Here is a 23,826-nt window from a genome sequence, read left to right as displayed (position 1 = left end):
TTTGTATATTTGCCACTGCTGGGTTTTGGGTGCGTTTTCTGCCATTTTCTCCTTCTGTTCCTCTGCCTTGCTTGGCATTTTTGAAGGAGTCATTGAAAAGGAGCAGTGCTGGAAGTGGCTGTTGACAAGTGTGTGTGTGTGTCTTTGAGCCGCTGTGCACCTGAGTGTGAAGGTGTTGTTTCTTTCACTCGTTCTAGTTGACGTGTAATAATTGGACACATCTATGAGGAAAGCCATGGTATTTCTTTTCAGAAAATTTATTTCGTTGAAAGGCACAGTGAAAGGCAGACAGCTAGAGACAGATGTCCCATCCATTGGTTCACTCCCTAAATGCCTGCAACAGCCAGGGCTGGGCCAAGTCAAAGCCAGGAGCCTGGAACTCCATCTGGGTCTCTCATGTGAGTGGCAGGAACCCACGTACTTGAGCCATCACCACTCCTGCCGCGGTGTGGATCAGCAGGAAGCTGGTTTGGGGGGAGCTGGAACTTCCTCCCAGGCACTCTGATATGGGATGCGGGTGACCCGAGCGGCATCTTAACCTCCGCGCCAGCTGTGCCAGCATGGTATTTCAGTGCATGTTTACATTGTGTAATGATCAAATCAGGCAGAATAATTAGCAGCATCCCCATCACCTCAGACATTATCTTTGTGTTGAAATTCAAAATCCTCTCCTGTAGCTGTTTTGGAATAGACAAGAAATGATTTTCCAGGGTGGTCAGTGGGCCACAGGGGGTGTGTGGTGGGAGAGTAAAGGAGTAGGAAGGCAAGTACTCACCGTAGCATCTCTGCCAGGTGTGACTCCAGTCTGGCAGTGAAAGTTTTCAGATACATTGCAAAGGAAAAGTCGAATGAAGTGAGCACCTACGCTCCCAATGCTCTGGTTTTTAGAAAAACACATGACCACAGTGCCTCACTTGCTTCAGCTTTTAAAATAGCGAAATGTCATCAGATGTGATTAGAAGTCTCTACTGTACCCCTCCTAGGTGCAACCCTCCTCCGTTCTCTCTGGAAGTATCCACTGTCCTGAACTTGGGGCCTTTTATTCCCATGCACATTTTTATTTCGGTATATATTTCTGTATCCTTCAGTAATAAGTGGCATTCTTTTGCATGAGTAGCTTCCTATAAAAGAATGTAGATAGCTTGGGCCATCCTCTAAGGCTTTTCCCAGGCCATTGACAGGAAGCTGGACTGGAAGTGGAGCAGCCGGGACATGAACTGGCACCCATATGGGATGTTGACATTGTAAGCAGTGGCTTCACCTGCTACACTGTATTGCTATCCCCAGTGCCGGATTTTTTTTTTTTTTTTTTTTTTTTTGACAGGCAGAGTGGACAGTGAGAGAGAGAGAGAAAGGTCTTCCTTTGCCGTTGGTTCACCCTCCAATGGTCGCCGCGGCTGGCGTGCTGCGGCCGGCGCACCGCGCTGATCCGATGGCAGGAGCCAGGTACTTATCCTGGTCTCCCATGGGGTGCAGGGCCCAAGGACCTGGGCCATCCTCCACTGCCTTCCCGGGCCACAGCAGAGAGCTGGCCTGGAAGAGGGGCAACCGGGACAGAATCCAGCACCCCGACTGGGACTAGAACCTGGTGTGCCGGCGCTGCAAGGTGGAGGATTAGCCTAGTGAGCCGCGGCACCGGCCCCCAGTGCTGGATTTTTAACTAAGGACTTTGTGACTCTAAAACCTGAAGTCTTTGCAACTCTCCCTTGAGCTGTCCATTGGAACACCATAGGAAGATTTAAAAATAAGGAAAAACAATGCCTCTTAGAACCATATTCTGAGTTAAAAAATAATAAATGTAATGAAATATATCATGCACTTCAACACTTTGAAGTGTATAATCTACTTGCTGCATTCACAGAATATTTAACTATCACTACAATCTAATTTTAGAACATTTGCATCCCTTGCTTGGCCTGGCAATAAGTCCCTGGGTTCATAACCTCAAGGGCACAGACCATATAGGAGTCTTAAATAGACTTGAAATGGTTTGTGAACTTTTTCTAGGATGCACAGCTTTCATTGCCTTCTCTGAAAGAATAGAAATATAGCCCTGAATGTATTAAATTGTAGACAAGGGTAGCCACACACTGTAAATTGCACATGGATCACTGAGGCCCCTTGCGAAAACTGAGTATAAGATTCAGTAGGTTTATTGTGGGACCAGACCTACTGTCATCAGTTTTTATGATAGGTATGCTACATTTGGGGGAGGGGTGGCATTGTGGCACAGGAGGTTAAGTCACCACTTACCATGCTGCCATCTCATATTAGAGTGCCAACTTGTATCCTAGCTTTTCTAATTCCTATCCATCTCCCTGCTGATGTGCTTGGGGTGGGGGGGTGCAGATGAGGATGGCTGAAGTGCTTGGTTCCCCATCACCTATGTGGGAGACCTGCAGGGAGTTCCATGCTCCTGGCTTTGGCCTGCCCCAACCCTGAATCTGTGGCCATCTTGGGAGTGAACCAGTACATGGAGATCTCTTTGTCTCTCTCCATATTAGTCTATCACTCTGCTGTTCAAATAAATAAATAAGTAAATATTTTCAAATTGAATACTAAATTTGGACCTTATAGAATATAGATAAATAAGTAAAAAGTGATCAGTACTTCTCACTGTTATATTTGTGAAACCTGTGCACCTTGACACCGTCTCGGTCATTGTTTACTGCTGGACACCAGTGGTTGACACAAGGTGGCCTGTGACTTAGATTTTGTCTGCTGCCTGTTTTTGTAAATAAAGTTTTATTAGAATACAGTCACACCCTTCATCAATGAGCTGTCTATGGCTGTTTTGCATTGCAATAACCATACTGAATCCTTACAACAAGGACCCAAATGGCTAGCAGAATTTAGCTCCTTATAGAAGTTAACCAAGCTTAGAGTATCCCATTGTGACAGTATACAGCCTTGTATATGTTTTCTTATAGGTGAACCTTTGGGTCATTTCTGACGTTTTTAAAAATATATTTTTTATTCATTTTTATATGTTTGTTTATTTGAGATACAGAGATGGACAGAAAAATATCATCCATCCACTAGTTCACTCTCCAAATGCCTACAACAACTAGGGCTAGGATAGGTCAAAGCAAGGGCCCTGGAACCCACCCAGATCTCCCATGTAGGAGGCAGGGACCCAAGTACTTGGGCCACCCTCCACTGCCTCCCAGGGTGCACATTAGCGGGAAGCTGGAATTGGAAGTGGGACAGGACTCTAACCCAGGCACTCTGGTAATGGGATGTGGGCATCCCAAATGGAATCTTATCCAGTGTGCCAAATGCCTGCCTCATTTCTAATTTTTGATTTTATTTTTTTACTTTCCCAGTAGTGGCTTCACTGAACATTTTTGTTAAAGAGTTTCTGAAGAATATAACAGGAAGTGAAATTACCAGACTGTAGGTTATGTGCACCTTAAAGTTTACTAGATATCGTAAATTGGGCTCCAAAGTGGGCCTTCCAATTTGTACTCCCACTTGGAGTCTGTAAGACTTCATCTCACTCCACATCTCTGCCAACAGCCTGGGGTTTTATTCCTTTTTTTTTTTTTTTTTTTTAAAGATTTATTTAGTCAGAATTAGGAGAGACAGAGAAAGAAATCTTCCCCCAGATGGCTGCAATAGCAAGAGCTAGGCTAGGCCAAAGCCAGGAGCTTCATCCGGGTATCCCACATGGGTGTTGTGGCTGAAGCAGTTGGGCCGTCTGTCACTGCTTTCCCAGGCACATCAGCAGGGTGCTGGATAGGAAGTGAACCAGTGCCCAAATGGGATGCTGACATCTGAGGCCGTGACTTTACTCATTACATTACACCACAGTGCCGGCCCCTTGGTTGTTTGGACCCTAAGTTTGGCAGATCTGATGCATATCACGTGTCACATCATTGCTAGTGACGACACAGTTTTTCATGTTTTTGTTGACAACCATTCCTGTTACGTGATGTGCCTGATTACATCATTTGTAAGGGCATCTTTTGAGTTGCCCTTTTCTTTTTGATTTGCAAGGGTTCTTTGCATATTCTGGCTATCAGTCATTTTAATTCTGTGCATTAGAACCGTCCTGTGGTGTGGCTTCTAAACATGCACACTTATCTACACACCCGTGAGTATGTATAGTATGCATCGATACAGACAGAGGAGCATACGCACAGGACTTTGCCTTGGGAAAGTCTGTGAGATTGGAAGAAGCTACGACTGGGTGAAAGGTGGGTAGCTGACAGTGGCCCCAGCAAGGGGGATGCAGCCTGGCCTCGCCCACAAGGGTGCTCCCCTCAGCTTGAGTCTGCCTCGTATTGGAGCAATTCAAATGCCTTTCCGAGGCTGGGTTTGTGTGAGCTGATTGTCACTGAGGCTTTAGAGGCATGAACGTGACCCACAAGGCCCCAGGGATGCAGAAGGCCGCCGCGGTGGGATGCCGACGGACGGGAGGATTTGGAGGGCTGCCTCAGACGAAGAGCCTTTGTGATTTGTGGTTTCTGGCTTCCCCGTTCTGGTTTTGGCTGAAGCCAGACCTTGGTTTCACTTTAATGAAGTTGCACTGCTCTCTGGCCCACAGCGGTTTAAATAATTAAAACTTCCATTTTCAGGCCGGACTTCTTTGGCTGGACTTTGAGACTGGCCCATCGTCCTCAGAACAGAGCTCTGACTCTGCAACCGTGTACCTTCCTTGGAAAGTTTCAAAGCAAACTTTCTGAGTTCAATAAGAAAAAGAAGAAAAGCCTTTGGGTCCACATAGTCCTGTGGGGTTTTAACAAATCCTTGTAGCCAGGCTCCCCGTGCATCTTAATAGCTCAGTGGAGCTTACCGAGAAGATCGATCGGGTTGACCTGCTCCTAACCCCAGAGCAATCTGCTGTGCTGAGCCTGGCATCCACCTTGGTGCTGTACCCCCACATCAGGGCAGGTACAGGCCCAACTCATTACTCAAGATCCAGGGTGACCCCTCTTCATCATTGCCAATATTGCTTCTTTGCGAGAGGGTCACATCGCATGGATCTGAGACACACAGAAGTAGGGGCAGGGGTGGCACCTTCCCTGAATCTCTGCTGCTTGTCAGACTTGGCACTGCCGGCTGATTTGCCGCTCAGGTCTGTGTGCTGTAAGAAGCAGGGTCAGCTTCCTGGCTCTGTAACTTCCCACAGTGGTCCAGGACCAGTGCTTTGCTTCCAAGGGCACCACACTTGGCTTTGGGCTCTGTCTTTGCCTCCTTGACTGTTTTCATAATGTTTGAACAGTGGCCCCACGTTTTCAGTTTGCCCTGGACCTGGCCAACCATCATCGCTGGTCCTGTCCACAGATAAAGCAACTGAGACTTGGAGCGGAGAAGTAGTTTGTGTGAGATTGCACAGCAGGTGCATGGCAGAGCCCGGATTGGAGTCGTTTCTACTTGATTGCTTAACTTGTTGTAGACAGAACAGTGGAGTGAGCCTTATTGAATGGCACTGCAAGAAGGGGAAGCTAGGGATATTGCTCTGTAGGGCTACTGATTTCCTGTACAGATTGGCTTATGTGTTGCTAAGCCTTTATGCACTGGCTTCTTTCTCTAGATAGTCGCCTCCCTTCTCCTTGACTGGAGGGCCCAGGTCTGTCATTTCCTGTGAGGTCCTGCAAATGCCTAGAGCAGGAAGGCTCAGGAAACAGTTCCTGGCCAGCTGGGTCCATGGTCCATTTTGATTACAGGGAAGAAATGGAGACTACTGAGTTTACCTTGGTGAGTCATGGAGAATAAGTGAGGCATTAAAAAGGCTGGTCCATAGTCAGGGAGCTGGAAGGATCCTACAGAGTCCTTGGGCCAATCTGATCTTGCAGCACTTGCTTGATGGATCAGGTTCATGGGCCTCTGACCCAGCGGCTCCTTGTGGCTTTGCATATCTCTTATGTGTCTCATGTGCTACCAACCATCACACTCTTGGGTCTCCCAGGAGAGAGTCCATAGGAGTCAGGTTTGCCCCTTACCCAGTGGTGGCTGCTGGCCAGTCTGGGGGTTGACCGTTTGAGCATACCATTGACCTCTGGCCACCTTGGTGTGGTTACAGGACACCAGAGTAAGGCTTGTCCTGTCCAGCCTCCTCGGATGAGTTCGGAGTCTGCCAGCTTAGAGGATGTGTTCACTGCTTCCTACACAGGGCATGCCCATGGTTGGAGGAGGGTCTGGGGTCCCCAGGGTGCCACCCCGGCCTCCCTGTGATCCGCTCTGTTTTCCTTTCACAGCTGCTAACCCCCTGCTCTGCTCCACCGCCCGCTACCACTGTAAGAACGGCCTGTGCATCGACAAGAGCTTCATTTGCGATGGGCAGAATAACTGTCAAGACAACAGTGACGAGGAAAGCTGTGAAAGTTCTCAAGGTAGGAGTCTCCGACGCTCTAAAAAAATAATCACGCAGTAGCACTGAAGGAAATGTGAAAGGGAGAAAGCAACACCCGTGTCCTCCTCCGAACATAACAGCTCTGTTCGTTTTTGCACTTGGCTAACAACAGTGCGCCTAGCATTTTGTATTTGGTGGTATTCGTGCATTACATATTGAGACTGTGTTTCCTCTTCAAAGCCATCTTTGCCTCTGGCCATATCATATCCTGGCCAAGTCCGTTGCATTGTTGGGGGTCAGGTCATTTGTCCCCGTTGACTGTGCCTCAGGATAAATTCGCAGAGAGCGCCTGTGAGGTCTGAGACTGCTGTTGGAATGTTTGTCTTCTGGGTGTTTTTGAGTTCCTATGGTGGCTGTCATTGTCTGCGCCTGTCAGTTTGACTGTCCTGTCTCAGACACTCACTGCCTTCCTTCTGTTACTGCAAATCTAGTAGCTGTGGGATGTGGGCCTCCTCAAGGGCTTTGATTTGCATCTCTGTGATTAGGAGCAGAGTTAACATTTCCCCCTCGTGTTTGTTCACTGTGTTGTGGATTGTCTGCTCCTCTCTGGCTCTTGATTTGGGAGCCTTTTTAATAGAGACTGAAGGATGCAGCTGGGGTTAGAGGAAGGTGAGCTCTGTGAAGGGACCTGGGAGGACGGAGGGCCCTGTTGAAGCCAACTGGGAGCCAGTCTTTGCTGTTGACTCGTCCTCAGAAAGCATGTTTCTTTGGTGATTAGGAAAAAAGTATAACAATTGTGAAATGTGCATCTATTTTAAGTCACCCCGAAGAACTGATGTCATCTATAGGTAATCTTTACTCTTTTCACTTAATACCTTATTGCCATGAATCACCCGTATTATTGTTTGGCAGTGGAGTTTGTTTGTTTTGAGTATTATTTAATAGGATTATAGCACAGTTTATGGCTTAATGAGGAAGAGAATTTAAAGCAAGAAGAAAGAAAATGTTAGTAAACTGATTAACAGGTAGACTTCTGTGTTGAGAGGTAAAATAAACGGGGTAAGTGTGATGTATTTAGATGTAGGTTGTTTTCAGGGTCCTAGCTTTTATTTTCATTTGTGTTTATAGTGCTTTTAAAAATGAATGGAGGAATCCATCACTGGGTTATGCTTCCATGAATAGTGAGAGCAGGCCACAAACCAAGGATTGTGATCAATCCAGATCGGAATGGCTGGCACCCATAGAAAAGACTGAATGTGTGTCAGCAGATACTTAGCTGGGGTTTGTGCAGAGAGCACCCTGCAAGGTGAGTGTGGAGCAGAATGACCTTCTGCTTGTCCTTGGCTAGGCAGTCCTCTTCTAGGGCCCTCTCTGGCCCAGGGGTCCTCACAGTGGCATCCATAGTCCATCAGCATCATCGGGGAGCTCTTTGGAAATGCACACGCTCAGGCCGCATGCCAGACCAAGGGACTCAGCTGCTGAGGGTGGACCCTCCCCACCCCCAGGTGAGTACTGCACAGTGAAGCCCGCGCTCCAGTACCACACCAACCCTGGAGGACTTCCTGAACTTAGGACTGAACCGAAGAAGATATTGCGATATTGTACACAAAGTCAGGTTTTTGTAAACCAAAATCTGCCCCAGGGTGCAGCCAGGGATGCTAGCAGATGTGGAATGGTCCCAATGCTGAGGGACTGTTGGCCTGCGTAGGGGTGATTGAGGAAGATTCCCCCATAAATACTGCTTCTTAAATTGTTTCTTATGTGTTGATGTGTCCTAGACTCCTTCTTGCTGTTCCAAGATGTTTCCAACACTCTCCTGTCTGAGAGTGGAGGTTAGGGAAGCTGATGGTTTGGGCCACGCCCCTCACGACCTTCCTGTACCTGTCTCCGTGTTTTGCTGAAGCAGATTTTTCTTGTCCCTAAGAGGAATGGTTGGTCTCTGTAGGGTGGTTGAAATTAGTTTTTCTCAGTTTGGCTTCTTTCTGTCACTCTGTGTTCCACTCTGCTAACTAGGATATTCATAGAAGAGCCTGGTGCAGACATGGACGTGTGAAGCCCACCCTCTTGGCAGGTGTCTTCCCTGGACTCTCAGCTTTGTGTCTTGTATACCCAAAGAACATCCTCTTAGAGAAAGCAGGCCCCATCTGGCAGTGCTGTCCAACACCTGTCCCGTCGCCATCCATGTGACACTGGCCTCGTGGTGGCTCCCACTGTGGAAGCCACCACTGTTCTCCACCTCCGAGCAGGAAGTGTTCGCTTTTGCCTCTCCATTCCCGTAGAACCCACTTAGTAGCTCAGTGGGGGGCACATGCTGAAATCTGTAGGATGCTGTCACGCCGAGTCTAACTTGCACCCTACATGGTGTTACAGCATTTGTGCATTTGTGTTATGTGAGTTTAAGTACCCACCATCTATTGAAATAATAAGTACTATTATTGTCTAGATAGAGTAGAAAGTTCTGCCATTTTCTGAATGGGAGTACACTCTACCTGGGTTTGAGAGACAGAGCTCCAGGCAGTGGCCCCCTGCAGATTTCTAGAGGCATCTTGAGCAGGCAGAATGTTGCCTGTTGCCACGCAGGATTTGCCACTGTCCTCTGAGGGGTGGTGAACCTGTGTGGACCAGGCCTCATGCTGTACCAAGGGCTCTGCCCAGGAGCTCATGGAGTCAGAATATGTCCTACCTGCCTGCTTAGGCTGAGCCTCCAGCCCACGACAGATGCTTCTTTGCCCTCTGATGACGTGGGAAAAGAAAATTACACTTTGTAATCTTTATTTTGATGGTGCAGAAAGCTGGTCCCAACACAGGAAATACGGTGTCCGAGGCACTTCACTTCTAGTTTGATTAGAGTGTGAAAAAGTGGAGTCTACTTTAGGATATTAGCCACTTCCCACGTACTCCCCTGTCTAGCATTCAGTCCCCTCCATGTCCTTGGCCTCTAAAACCAGCAACCCACCCTGTAAGGAGTGGGGAGAGGGGCTGGGACCCTGTCAGGGTAATCAGTACTGCATCTTTGTATCCCGTAGTGGGAGGTGTCAGAAACCCAGGGACGCAGTTGTGGAACTGAATGTTAATGGGAACCTCATTGATTAGAAACATAACCTGCTCGTAAGAGAATTCCAGAAGCAGGAGCTCTGGGACAGGCTTGTGGTGGCTTTGATGTTGCTCGGGCACTGTCCTGGGAGGGGCATCTCTGGGAGTTAGCAGGTGCAGATGTGGGTAGATGTGGCCTCCAGTCATCTGGGCGTTGTACCTTCTGAATGTGGTCTGGACCTTGTGATTTGCACTTGTGTGGCAAATACAAGTAATGTAAAATTTACCATCTTCTCTGTATTTAAGTGTATAATTCAATAGTGTTAAGTATATTTGCATGGTTGTGCAACCAGTCTCGAGGACTTTTTCATTCTGCAGATCTGAAACTCTGTCCCCATTAAACAACTGTTAGGCCTGCTCAGTAGCCCTTGGCTTTCTGTCTCTATTAATTGGATAACTCTAAGTGCCTCATATAAGTCGAATCTTCCAATGTCTGTCCTTTTGTGACTGCTGATTTCACTTTGCAGGCCTTTGAGGTTTTTCCTTGTTGTAGCATGTCTCAGAACTTCCTTCCTTTTTAAGACTGAATGATATTCTGTTATCTGGGTAGACCCCATTTGGCTTATCCGTGGTATTTCAGCGGAGAGGACACTCTTGTAAGTAATGCTTCTCTGAACAGGTAACAAATCACACCCTGCTTTTCACCAAGGCACTCCAGTGAGAGTGGTGATGTGTGTTCTGAGACTGGCTTACAGAAAGATTCTTGCACACTCTCACTTACGGTCCGTCTTGCTCTCGCGGAGGGAAGCCAGCTGCCACATTGTCAGCTGCCCTCTTGCAGACACCCGTGTGCTAAAGAACTGAGCAAAGCCAGTGAGGAGCTGAGCTCTGTTGGTGGAGCCCAGCCTTTAGCCCCGGCCCCACCCCCGTTGCAGCCTTGAAAGAAACAGCTTTTTCTGGCGCTCTGACCCACAGAAATCCCAAGATAATCAGTGTTTGTGTTCTAGGCCTCAGAGTTTAGGGGGAGTCCACTGTGCAGCATTAGCAATACCTCTCTGTGGGCCCAACTCTCGCTGCTGTGGTCTCTGACAGTTTCCGATGATGCTGGCTGCGGTGCTGGGTCAGCGCTCTGGAAGCAGACCTGCGGGGGTTTGTGAGCGAGCAGACTGGGGCAGCCCAAGCCGGCTGCCATTCACCGCTCTGCTTGTGTTTTCCTGTTCACAGAGCAACCCCTGCCCCAAGAGTAGGCACGCTGAGCACCCCCCCATTGTCCATATGCACGAAACTGAGAGCACAGACATTGTTCCTGGCCGGATCCACACAGCCAGCAAGTGGCAGAGCCAGGATGGAAGCATAGGCCATGTGATGTGCAGACGGCCGTGCTTGTCACCTGTGACACTGCTACCTGGTGACACGGAGCCAGGTTGAGGAGCTGCAAGTGTTGGTTCAGTGCAGCCCTTGGGGCCGGGAGCTGGTGGGGGAGGTTTAGCACCAAGACAGCTTGTGTGCCTCTCTTTGTGCTCAAGGGCTCCTTTCAGGAAAGAAGAAGGACATGCTGTTCCCCTGCCCACCTCCTGAGGGACGCTGGGATACTGGGAAGCAGCCACTGATGCCAGGAGAGTGAATTGAGTGTTTGGCAGCTAGGGCGCAGTCTTTTCATCCTGCTTGCTGCATCCTGGTGATAAGGCTTCAGGAGAGGTTGGGAAGCTGGCTCTGAGGTTTGGCACCTCACCAGGAGCCAGCAGGGGTGGCTTTGTCCGGTTGGAGAGAGAGACTTAGTTTGGCAGAGAGTGTGCGGTAGGCAGGTTGTAGGCTGCCTCCCCAGGCCAGCCCTCTGTGCTGGGTACAGCCTTCTCAAATGGGCTCTTCTCCAAGCCCCCCGTTCATGTGTTGACATCTTGAAGCTCAGTGCTTCAGAATGGGACCTTACTTAGAAAAATGGTTGTTGAAGGGCTGGCTGGCATTGGGGCACAGCAGGTAAAGCTGCCACCTGCGATTGCCAGCATCCCATATGGGCGCTGATTTGTGTCGGTGCTCCACTTCCAATCCAGCTCCCTGCTAGTGCACCTGGGAAAGCAGCGGAATGTGGCCCAAGTCCTTGGACCCTTGCAACCACATGGGCGAAGCTTCTGGCTCCTGGCTTTGACTTGGCCCAGCCCTGACCATTGCAGTCATTTGGGGAGTGAACCAGTAGATGGAGAATCTCGCTCTCTTTCTGTCTCTCCCTCCCTCCCTCTCTTACCCTTTCTTTCCCTCCCTTTATCTATAACTCTGCATTTCAAATAAATAAATAAATATTTTAAAAATTTTAAAATAATATGAGTGTTGCAGATGTCACTAGTTCAGACAAGGTCACACTGGAGTGGGGTATGACCAGTGTCCTTATAACAGGGGAGTTCACACACGGACACAGGCACAGGGAGGTCGCAGGTTCACAGCTGTGAGTGTGAAGGCATAGAGGGGGATCATGCATGTGCGAGCCAAGGACCGTCCTGGATGACTGGTAGACCACCAGGGGCCTGGAGGGAGGCACAGAACAGCTGCCCCTCACAGCTCTCAGGAGGAACCACCCAGCCGGCACCTTTATCTTGGACTCCCAGCCTCCACAACTATGAGACGTAGATGGCTGCAGTATAAGCCGTAGTCATGGTGCTTTGTTCCAGCAGCCCTCGGGGAGTAAAGCAGTGCCTGAGAAGTGCCCCCAGGCAGAGGAAATAAACAACCCTGGGGGTGTGAAACTGCCCTGGGAGAGCCAAGGGGAATGAGGACCAGCAGAGGATGTGACCGGGTTGGGGAATGAGGACCAGCAGAGGATGTGACCGGGTTGGGGTTTGATGCGTTTGGGAATCATAACCCCGGAAGAATCCTGCTCATGTGAGAGGTGCTGGGCCCGTGCCGTGTGAGTGCTGGTGGAGGCAGGCTGGGCTGGTCGGGCCCCTCTCAGCCTGTGTTTCCAGATGTTCGGCGTCTATACCCAGTGCCCAGGAGTCCTCGGCTCTCTTTCCAGCACAGCCTTGGAGCTGGAGTCAGTGGAGTCAGATCCCCTCCCAGTTCCCTGAGCACCATGGCCAAGTGCACCCCCACCTCTGCTTTCTCTTGTGGCAGATGGTTGCCCCTGGGTCTCTTACCATCCAGTCCTAATACCCCAGCCACGCCAGGCAGTGACCAACCTGGATGAACTGCTAGAGGCTGGGCTCCGAGTAAGGACATAACTGACAGAAGACAGAAGTAGGGGTTGCTTTTTGCCCTGTCCTCTCCAGTACACACCTCAAATAAAACCTGGCCATTGGAGAGCTAAGGACGAGGATCCTTATGGATACTTGGGAGAAGGGTTCCCATTTCAAGCCATTACTTTGTGACCTGGGGCTGCTCCAATTTGTTGGCGTTTAGTGTCCTTTCCCTATGGAGTCCACGCTATATTGGCTTCTGTCTTTGCTCTCTCCCTCTGTCCTCTGTGACCTGTAGAGTGGCCAGAGGAAATGTCCTTGTCCCCTGGAGGCTGGGCTGTGTTGGATCAGTGGAAGATTGGCAGAGGTGAGACCAGAGGCTTGTAATGTCCTGGTCACTTGCATTTCAGAGATATATAATGAGGTGAACATAACCTTGAGTAGCCACTGATCCAAGAAAGAGGTGGTGGCTCATGGGAAAGACCTGAACCCAGCTCACAGCCCACAATCCCCCACCAAGGCCAACCTGCAGACCATTGGAAAACCATCCACCTTTTACTGAGATTTTAAGATATGTTTACTATGCAGCCAAAACAGACTGATATTGAACTCTTAGGAACTCCGTGTGCCTGTATGTATTTAACAAGTGTTTACTGAGTGCTGCTAGTTCCTAACCACCATCCCAGGAGACACGGGGACAGTGTTAAGGCTGAAGGTGCAGGCCGGCGCCACGGCTCAATAGGCTAATCCTCCGCCTGCGGCGCTGGCACACCGGGTTCTAGTCCCGGTCGGGGCGCCGGATTCTGTCCCGGTTGCCCCTCTTCCAGGCCAGCTCTCTGCTGTGGCCCGGGAGTGCAGTGGAGGATGGCCCAAGTGCTTGGGCCCTGCACCCGCATGGGAGACCAGGAGAAGCACCTGGCTCCTGGCTTCGGATCAGCGCGGTGCGCAAGCCATTGGAGGGTGAACCAACGGCAAAAAAGAAGACCTTTCTCTCTGTCTCTCTCTCTCACTGTCCACTCTGCCTGTCAAAAAAAAAAAAAAAAAAAAAAAAAAAAGGCTGAAGGTGCCATCGTGTGGGAGATCCACCATCATTTTGCTTCGCTATAAAAGGAGCAGTGCCAACCATTAAACCGTGACACACCGTGGATTTTAAGATGCATCCCAATTCCATAATATTAGAATGTGAGCAAGCTGTGCCCCTTAGAACTGAAGGGTTGTCATGGGGACAGGATGAGTGTGGGCTCTGCTCTGATGGGTGCCCCTGGTCATCAGGGAGAAGAATGCATTGCAGGGTGCTCCGGACGTGATTGACAGGGATGCTCTGGGATGCCGTAAGGTGTACATGCTGAAGGCTTCTGGTGAGAGTGATGCTGGAGTTGAAACCGGAAGGACAGGAGGAGCTAAAGGCAGGAGAGGGGAGGGTGGGGGCAGGAGGAGCCTTCTAGCAGGTAGGCAGATCCAGAGAGGAGAAACAGGTGTGCATTAATTTAAAAAGCCATGTGGATGCCTGAGGGTGACTTCAAAGATAAACCAGTGCCAGACAGCAGTGAAAGCAGTAAAAACAGCTTACACTCAGAAATACAGGTGCAATAGAGGAGAGAGATCTTAGTGTAGAACAGGACTCGGTTCCAAGTGCCACAGAGGCAAATGGGAGTTCATAGCCGGGGAGCAGATGGGGGCCAATGGATGCAGAATGGCTGGGAGGAGACATCAGGGGTGCTGAGGTTTGGATACAGCTTGAATGTGTCCTCAGAGTTGGTGTTGGAAGCTGAGTCTGTAGTGTGGTGATGTCAGAGTTGGTGAAACCCTGCAGAGGGGGGCCCAGGGGCAGGACATGTTGCGAGTGCCACCGCACTCAGAAGAGATTGAGTTCCCATGGGACCCAGAGTGAGTTCTCCTGAGAGCAAGTTGTTACAAAAAGGAGCAAGACAGTCGCTTCAGTGCTCTTGCTCTGGCCTCCATCTGGCCCTATGATCCCTCCCCCCAAGATACCATCCCCCACTGTGTGATGCAGCCCATGGTAGGCTGGGGGAGGGGATCCTTACCAGAGGCCAAGCCAGTGGGACCCCCCGACCTCGGGCAGTAAACCTTCAAAACAGTGAGCTAAATCAAACCAGGTGTAGTAACAGAAACAGAAAACAGACTAATATGAGGGGGATTGGAGGACTCGTTAAATCCATCAGGCCGGGGTGACCAGACACCTCACCTGGGGGATAGTGGAGGATGCAGGTCCCACCCAGATACAAGGGGTAAGTAGATGCAGAGGGTGTGAGATCCTAGCTAACCCCAGCAGGCTTCTTGCTAGAATCAGATACAGCAGAGAGGAACACAGAAGCCCAAATGTAGAGCCCAGCTGAGGACAGACTTCAGAAGAACCCAAGTTGCTGTGGCATAGCTGGTAAAGCCTCCGCCTGCAGTACTGGCATCCCATAAGGGTGCTGGTTCGAGACCTGGCTGCTCCACCTCCAATCCAGCTCTCTGCTGATGGCCTAGGAAAGATGTAGAAGATGGCCCAAGTGCTTGGGCCCCTGCACCTGCATGGGAGACCCAGAAGTTGTTCCTGGCTTTGAATCAGCCCAACCCCAGCCATTGCAGCCATTTGGGGAGTGAACCAGTGGATGGAAGACTCCCCCTCCCCCCCAACTCTGTAACTCTGCCTTTCAAATAAAAAATCTTTTCTTTTCTTTTTTTTTTAAGAAGAGCCCAAGCAGAGTTTGGTCAAAGAGAGAACCTTTGTCATGGACAATGAGAGAAGGGCCAGGACAGAAGCTGGGAGGGGTCGGCCCTGTGTGATTGGTGGTCCAGGTATCCACATGAAGGATTTTGCACCTGCTCCTGTGAGCAGAGGAAAGGTGTGGGTGAGACACGTGAGGGCTGTGACAATGCCAACAGATAGGGTAAAGCTGCAGGAAGTGTTCCAGGCCAGAATCACAGAGACTGGGCGACAAACCAGATGAGGGTGGCAGGGACGGGGACAGCCCAGGGCGAGTCACCATGGGATGTGAATTCTGTGGAGCCGGAGGATCTGCTGTGTGGTTTTCCAATTGTGCTTGCTTTTCGCTTGGCTGCTCCAGGCCCTCCCACGAGCCTGGGTAATTGAGGATAAAAGGAGCTTATGGTGTTGGAAGGGACCTTTGCTTTCTGTCGCCAACCGCAGCCAAGTGACCGAGCAGCCAAAGACAGTTTCTAGAGCACTCGGGGAGGGCATGTGATCAGAGAAACTGCCCGTTTTCAGTTTAGTTTTTCAAGTATGGGTGGAAAAGAGCTGCTTTAGAAAAAAAAAAAAAATAAAGGTCTGGGTTTCAGGGATCTGACCGAAAATGCCACAACCTGGAATTTGGTGGGTGGTCAGTGTTTACCCCAGACCTTGTAACCAGTGATGTTAGGGCATCTGTACAGAGGCCTTGGGAAAGAAGCATCAGCCTTTAAGAGTTCATATAGCTTTACTTAGAATGAAACTGCTGGAGGTCCGTTTAACAGGAGGAATGGGAAGCCTTTTTTCCACTTTTAATTTAGGAGTTTGAAAGCCCAGCTGGACTGGGAAAAGCAGAAATGCTGACTTTGTTGGAAGAAACAGAAGGAGGCCGGGAGAGGTTGATTGCTGCCTTTCTATCCCCGTGGGGGTTTCTTCCTAGTAATTGAGTGTTTATATCCCCAAAGCTTCCTTTTTAACTGCTGCAGCAGGAGTGTGAGGATGTCTGAAGTGGCTATCATTTAGAAGCAAATCAGAAGGCTTCTGGTCTGGTGGCCCCTGGTGGTCGTCGGCCGAGCTCTGTCTTCCGAATCCCCCATTCCTGTCTTGGCCAGCTCCCTCCCTCCTCCTCTTCCTTCTCCTGGTCCCTGCCCTCCCTCCTCTGTCGGAAAGGTGCAGTGCAGCCTGGATACCTGCAGAGCTGCCTCCTCCTAGGGCAGATGGACCAAGTCTTGTGACTCCAGGCGTGGGATTGGCTGTCTGTCCACAAGTCTGCCGTGAACGCTGTCAGAGCCCCAGGACCACTGTGTCATGCAAACTTGATTATGCAGGGGACATTTATCTGCCCGTGGACTGACCACCCTATGGCCCGCAATTCTCAGACCTCCACCAATGTCCTTTGAACTCTTGACCATTCCTGATATTCATTCCTTACACTCACTTGTGGAGTGGCTAATATCACGCAGCCCCACCCAGGGACTGGAAGAAGGGCAAAGCCACATCAGATCAAAGTGGCTGACATTTTTGCAAGATGAAAACGTATTACACTGCACTTAATTACTCTACAGCGTGATAAACGCTGTAATAGCGCAGTGAGCAGCCGGCCGTGGGAGCGTGAGACCGGCCAGCGATGACGGTTTTTCCTAGGGGGATGTGGCAAGGCTTCAGAGAAATGAAAGCTCTGCCCAGTCATTCAGGATAAGTAAAAGAGGACCCAGAAATGAACAAGAGGCTGGGCCTCTAGCCAAAGGCAGTGGTATATTCAAAGACAGAGCTTCGGCGAGGCCACAGCAGACTGCATGCATGCATGGGTGTAGGGGCGAGAGATGGCTGTCCGGGTACATTGAGGCTGACTGGTTGAGCGCCCCGCCCCCCAAATGCTCCAGTGGGAAGGTGGAGCCAGAGGAGGAGACACAGGAAAAATGCCATGTTCGCCCCAGGCAAGGAATTCATTGGAGTGGCTTGGTGTCATTGCACACCGTGAGAATTCTGATTATCAGTGAGTCTGCTCTCCTGCCGTCATGATGAGCCTCAGGGAAGGCTACATTCTGTGAGAACCCCTGGATGGCAGTAGCTTGGAAGTGTAGGTGAACGTGGGCTGGACATTCCTGCCTCTGACCTCCAGTGTAGCTAGAAGAGCTTCCTTGGGTCATGCAATCCAGTTGATTCTCTCTTTTCTTGACCTCAGTGTAATGACCCAGCAGTCTAGTGGCCTGTGAAAAGTGGAAAAGTGCTTGCTCTGTGGTGCAAATAGGTCCAGTCTCTATGTCCCCTGAACGCTCCAAGCACCCATTTCTTGCCCCTCCTGGTTTCTCCGTGGAGACCCAGCAGCTCATCAGTCTGTCCTGTCACTCTCTTGAGCCATGAGTTCTTGTCCTTACCATGCGCCCTGCATCATGGGTGTGCCACTCGGGTTCTCCCATTGGCAGAGCACATGACCGGGTACTGAGATGTCCCAGGAATTCCAAGGGAGCTATTCCATTCCACTCCGAAAGCTAATTTTTCAAAGAGGAAAAACAGGAATACACTGTAACTCCTTTTACCATTTCTATCTTGAGAAATGTCACACGAAGCCTGTGTTTAAAATTATGGATCAATTCCCATGCATCCTGGGTGCTGAGGTACAGTAGATATGTAGTGTGAGTTTCTGTGTCCTGAGCAAGCTCCAGGCCACGGGCTCTGCTCATGGTCTCCAGAAAGGGGGTAGCTGTCTGCTCTCAAAGGCCCCTCCCAACCACCCCAACCACTACCAAACCATCAGTGGGCACCTGAGCCCAGGCTGGTCAGTTCACAGGCTGCCCAACAGCAGATCAGAATGTGTCTCCCATACAAAGACATTTCAGAGCCGAGTCGGCCTTGGGATGCCAAGCACATCCTTAGCAGGGATGGGACACAGCCACAGGGAGGCCACAGTTGAGAAGAATTCATAGCAGAGAGTACCGGTCTACCTCGAGGCCAGAGGTGACAACCCGCAGAGAGATGGAGAGAGTATTTGTTTTTGTGCTGACGGCTTCCCTGTATCCCAGGAGGCTGAACAGCTCTGCCTTTCTGTGAGACCTCCTGTGTTCTAAGTGGAAACTTTTCCTTTCGTTTGAACTGATGTGAGTGGGTTGCAAGTTATTATCCAGAGTTATCAGATCCAGTCATTGCTGGAGTTGTGGGAGATGAGTATTGAGTACTTCAAACAGACGGGAATGGCAAGATAGGGAAAGTCCAGAAGACACGGCTCCTTGTGAATCTCTTGGGAGAGCTTCAGGATCCAGTTTCTAGGTTTCTTCTATGATTCTTCCCAACGCTGGGTTCTGCTGCAGAGATGTGACGTGATCCAGGCACATGTGTGTGTTAGGACAGAGGCGAAGCAGTTCTGACAAACAGCCCCCATTGCACAGTGGCTAAGGTAGGACGGAGGTTCTTGTTTAAATGAGATGAAGTCTCCTATGGAAGACCCCAGAGATGAGCAGTGGAGGCCAACAGAGGGCTCCTCCCTCCTCGGCCATTCTTTCCCAGTCTTCAGGACGGAAGGAAGAAGCGGAGGACCAGGACAGGGAGCTGCATGTTTAAGGACGTGGCCCCGGAAGTGGCAGACATCACTTGTCCTCATGATCTAGTGGCGTGGACTTACGCACAAGCCACACCTAGATGCAAGGGAGGCTGAGAAGTGGGCTCTTGGAAACTCCGGAGTTTCTCTTACGTAAATGCACAGAGAGGAAGGGATGAGTGACAGGGATGTATTAGACTTGGTCTCTGCCACAGACTCTTGAACTGGACCAAAGCTTAGTTCCTGCCCAGGGCATGCCCTCTAGGAGTTTTTTTTTCTTTTTCTCTGACTTCCATTGCTGTTCTGTCAGACTAGCGTTTGTTCCCGCAACCTGAGAACGAACACACACTTCTCCTCCTGCGGTTGCCTTTAGTGACCTGGGCCAGAGCTGGCGTGCTGTACAGTGCCAGGAGGGAGAAACCTGCCTGTCAGCGCCAGGGACACGTCCAGCAGTGGCTGTCCCTTGCCTGCACCGCAGATGTCAGGTGGCAGCAGCGCTTCACCTGCTGCCGTCTCCCTTCACAGCCGCGTCGGCCGTCAGCCTGCCTGACCACGACAGCCGGGCTTTCATCTCGACTGTGGAGTGTGATCAAGGTCGCAGCCATTCTTCAGGTGACAGGAGCCTGGCGTGGGCTCCGCTTTGTTCACACAGCTCCTCGGGCCTCAGATTCGGGCCAGTTTGCTTCTCCACCGACGGAGGTTTCATCCTCATTAGCTGGTTGGTCAGGCAGCCTCCCACGTGGCCACAGCCTTTTGTAGATTCTCTCTCATTTTGGCCTGCCAGTGCCTGCCTGGTGCCCTCTGGAAATGAGCCTTATATTTGCGGGGAGAACAGAGTGCGCTCCGTGTCCGGTCTCCAGTCCTGTTGCCTACATCTTGATTGCATCCTCAGCGTGGCAGTTTTAAAGCACATCTCCAGACTCCGTACTCCTGCCGTCCGGAGGTGGCCCCTGGGTCTCCTCTCCTGGAAACCGGGCTAACACTTGGAACTGTGTTGACCCATAGTGTGATGCGACCCCAGTACCTGGGCTATGAGGGCTGCGCAGTACTTCCTTGCTGCCTAGAGCACACTCTCTTGAAAGCCTTGGTCTCCATGAAAACGAGGTGCCCGGAGGCTGCCTTATTTGGAGGAAGTCCAAGCTAGTCTGCTTAGAAAGACCACGGGCAGAGAGAGATGGATGCCTGGGCCGCCCCTGGCAGCGTTGTCCCACTGCTGTTCCATCTTCAGCCTCTGACTGCAGCAGCCTGGGAAGCCACAAAGCAGACTGCCTCTCCCTTCCAGAATCCCTAACCCTTAGAAGCCAGGAGAGAGAATCAAATGTCATCTCTTTAAGCCCTTCAACCTGGGAATGACTTGCTATACTTGCTATACAGCTCATTGCAAGCTCAGTCTAGAAAATCGGCCCTCGCTGCAGGGGGCAGCTCTGGCCCTTCCCTGGACCCCTTGTTTCCCAGGAGAGCATTTGCACAGCCCTTGTGTTCCTAGGCTCTCGGAGGTCCTCGCCCCTGGCGTTGAGCGTGCAGGCCAGGAAGGCTGCTGACCGCTGGGCTCTGGTGTATTGTGACTCAGTTGCACAGAGTTGTTCCTGGTCACCCTACAGTCACATCCCCCAGGTGATGCCCCAGTCCCTCCTCTCCTCAAATGTCATCCACAGAGGCCATGTACAGCGATTCTGACAAGCCGAGCCCAAGTCCCTAACCCACTAGGTCCTCAGATTGAGGTGGGAACCCGAGAGAGCCACCCTTCCCCGGGGGCCAGCTCTGTGCTGCACGTGAGGGAGACAGAGGAGAAAGATGTGAAGAAAGCTTTTAAAATTCCATCTGGCTTCAGGTGCACATTTTAGGAGCAAGCTGATTTCCTGAGGCCTCTCTGTAACCACAGCAAGTCTGTTAGCATATTCATGACATAACACGTCGAGAGCCCAGGCTTTGGGGTAGTCAGATGGCCGCCCTGCCCATCAGTAGCTCTGTGGGTTTGCACTCTGAGCCTCACCAACACAAAGGTGTCCAGGCCTGCCGCCCGCATTGCTGGGAGGAGAACGAGAGCAGGCCACAGCCCCCTTAGCAGGTCCCTTAGGTGTGGGTTCCATTGCCCTGCATTTCCTGCCCAACCAGCGACTGAGACAGCTTCCAGCCTGAGCTGCTGTTTTTCTGGAGAAATACCCAATGCAGAAGAACCAGGTGAATCCTCCACAGTGCCCGGGTCTCTGACAGCTGACAAGCATTTGCTTCTTCCTGCCAACCAGCAAGGAGCCAGGGCTCAGGGTTGGTGCCATCTGGCATCTCGCTTCCTGGCCTAACAGAAATGGAAACGCCAGAGGAACATTGTAGAGTGTGAGCGTTCAGATATAGCAGAGGCGGGAACAAGCCCTCGTCCAGGAAAGCAGGGCTGGGGCTTGCTCAGGAGGGCCTCTGTTCTCTAAGTTGCCTGCTAACTCCTCCAGTTACATCCTTGGAGAACCGTTATTATGGATAAGTAACAGAGGTGAATCTCATATTAGCCTCATTCCTGCAGTGAAAACTGTTGGGGGTGGGGTGGACATAGAAAACACCTGTGCCCAGTAGCTCCTGGCGAATATCAATTGTATTCATTATAGCATAAATGATGAAGATGAGAAATCCACTTGGCTCATGGTCCTGGCGTCGGGAAGTCCAGGAGCGTGACGTCAGCATCTGTTTGGCACCTGGTGAGAGTTCTATGCTGGGCCACAGCATGGCAGAGGGCATCACACAGTAGGACGGAGCTGGGCTAGCTCAGGTCTCTTCTGGCTTAGGTCTCTGCTGATGCCATTGTGGGGATGCCACCCTGTGACCTCATCTAATCCTGATCACCTCCCACAGTGCCAGTTACCACCTCCAAGTACCACCAATGTGTGCATTTAGGGATTAGGTTTTCAACACGTGGACTTTTGGGGATGCATGCCAACTTCCGGACCACAGCAGTAGGAGGCGTTGAACAAGAGGGACCCCCTCATCATGTGGTTCTCTCCCTTTCTGAAGGCTGGCACCAGCTTAAAAGTTACATGCAAATCTTTTTTTTCTTTAAAATTTATTTTTAATCCTTTGAAAGGACACAGTTACAGAGAGGGAGATCTTCCATTCACTGATCAAATTCTCCAAATGGCTGCAAAAGCCAGAGCAATGCCAGGCCAAAGCCAGGAGGCTGGAACTCCATCCGGGTCTCCTACGTGGGTAGCAGGCATCTAAGCTATTGGGCCATCTTCTGCTGATTTCCCAGGGGCGTTGGTAGGGAATTGGATCAGAGGTGGAGCAGCCAGGACTTGAACCAATGCCCATCTGGGTAGCCGGTGTCACTGTGCCACAAAAGCCACATGTAAATCTTGATTCGTTTGAACAAGCAACTTTATTAAGAACAAACACTTGCCTTTAGGTTGCAAGGGGTGTCTTACAGCAGATGCTGTGAAGTAGAACCTGGAAGGAAAAGGAGGGAAAAAAAAAAAAAAAAAAAAAAACAACTGCTGGATCAGTGATCCATTCTGGACGACCACACTTTTTGAGAGAGTTGGGAAAGATGAGTCACCTCAGATTAATTTATGGCGTGTTTTCCATTAGAATTGCAAAATTCTCACAGTCGGAGGGTGTTAAAATATGACTTCACATCATATTAAATACGCACTATATTTAAAGCTAGGATACGAAGTGAAACATGAAGCAAAAACTCAAAAGAACCATACTGATTTGCCGAATTCCAAACTAATCTTGGTGCTTGTCGTCGCTTTTGTCGCCATCGTTGTGACTTAATTGTATTTCATCAATGTATTTTCGATCTGAACCGTACCTAAAGTTTTCAGATCACTCAACTGGAACAAACCCAAAGCATCAGAACACTCCGGCTGAGCTGGAACCGAGCCAGCGTGGTGCAGGGCCCTGGATCCCACCCGGCCGGGCATATGACAGACAGCGTGAAGGCCAGGGCTGCTGAGGTGTCCAGGGTCTGAGGTTCCACTCCGGTGCAAGGGCAGTGTCAGTGCTGGAGGAAAAGCTGCACACAGTGGATTCTCTGCACTGTCAGCCCTTCTGTTCCCAGTCTGGTAGTGCAATTCAGATGATTCCATAAGATATTTATATCCTTGGTGAAAAGATCTGGAGGGTGGAAAAAGAGTGTGATCAGGGTTCTATGGAGACAGAGAGTGATTCAAGGAGAAGACAGTGTGGGTGGCATCAAGGAATGTTGGGAGCTAGAGGAGTTCCCCTGGAGGGCTACTGACAGTGGTGGGAGAAGGTGGGGAACAGAGGGGACATTTAGCGGTGACGTTGGTGAGCTTCGTGATGTTAGGATGGCCGGTGGAGACGTGATTGGCATCTGGTGGATTGGACAAGGGAATTTAATATCCCTCCTCGTGGGTAGCCTTACGAAGAATTGCCCCATGCAGGTCTCAACAGTGCTGGACCAGAGAGGTGTTTAACCAACTTTCTGAGTTTGTAAAGGAGGAAATGGAAGGCCAGGGAGGTGATGTGATTTGCCCAGGGTCATGCAGCTTGGACCTGGCCAGAGTGGGACAGGAGCAGATTCTTCAGACGCTCACACTCAGGCCTGCCTCCGTGATGCTCTTTATTGTGGTGGGGAATAACCTAAGGTGTAGTCAGTAGAAGGGGCAGGTCTTCTGGGTGCAGTCCTGGTGTGCTGCCGGCTGTGCCAAGTGACACAGAGTTCTCAAACAACAGAGAGGGATGAGGAGAGAGAGGACTCACCTTTTGCCAAGTGGAGGCCCTAAACTGAACTCTGCACCCAACTGGAGAGTCTGAGCACTGCTTTAGAAGATCTTAGTCGGTGCGTATTTCACTTTGAGATTTTTCAACAGTTTTATTGAGCTGTAAATCACATATTATATAATTCACCCATTTAAATGTATAATTCAGTGCTTTTTAGTATGTTCGCATGGCTGGACAGCCATCACTCTCTCTAATTTTAGGACGTTTTCTTCACTCGAGAAAGTAGCCCTGCACCCATGAGCAGCCATTGCTCATGAATAGCCTGCAGCCCTCCGTCACCCACTGCCAGTCCATTTTCCGCCTGTTCTAGGTGCTTCCTGTAAGTAGAACCATGTACGAGATGTGGTTGTTATACTTAGCATCC

General features: G+C 50.4%; 1 protein-coding gene across 3 annotated transcripts in view; it reads left to right on the top strand.

Annotated features, from left to right (window-relative positions):
- The window catches only part of LDLRAD3 (low density lipoprotein receptor class A domain containing 3), a 263,215-nt gene that overhangs the window by 139,577 nt on the left and 99,812 nt on the right, over positions 1-23,826 (top strand). For all 3 annotated transcript variants that reach the window (XM_051852337.2, XM_051852329.2, XM_051852333.2), the window contains exon 4: positions 6,204-6,338. In XM_051852337.2, coding sequence (XP_051708297.2) covers positions 6,204-6,338 — 135 coding nt within the window. The remainder of the gene's footprint in view (positions 1-6,203; positions 6,339-23,826) is intronic.

This window comes from Oryctolagus cuniculus, chromosome 1 (genome assembly GCF_964237555.1).
Source record: "Oryctolagus cuniculus chromosome 1, mOryCun1.1, whole genome shotgun sequence".
Lineage (NCBI taxonomy): Eukaryota > Metazoa > Chordata > Mammalia > Lagomorpha > Leporidae > Oryctolagus > Oryctolagus cuniculus.
The sequence above is the reverse complement of the archived record's forward strand: the minus strand, read 5'-3'. Positions and strand labels throughout refer to the sequence as shown.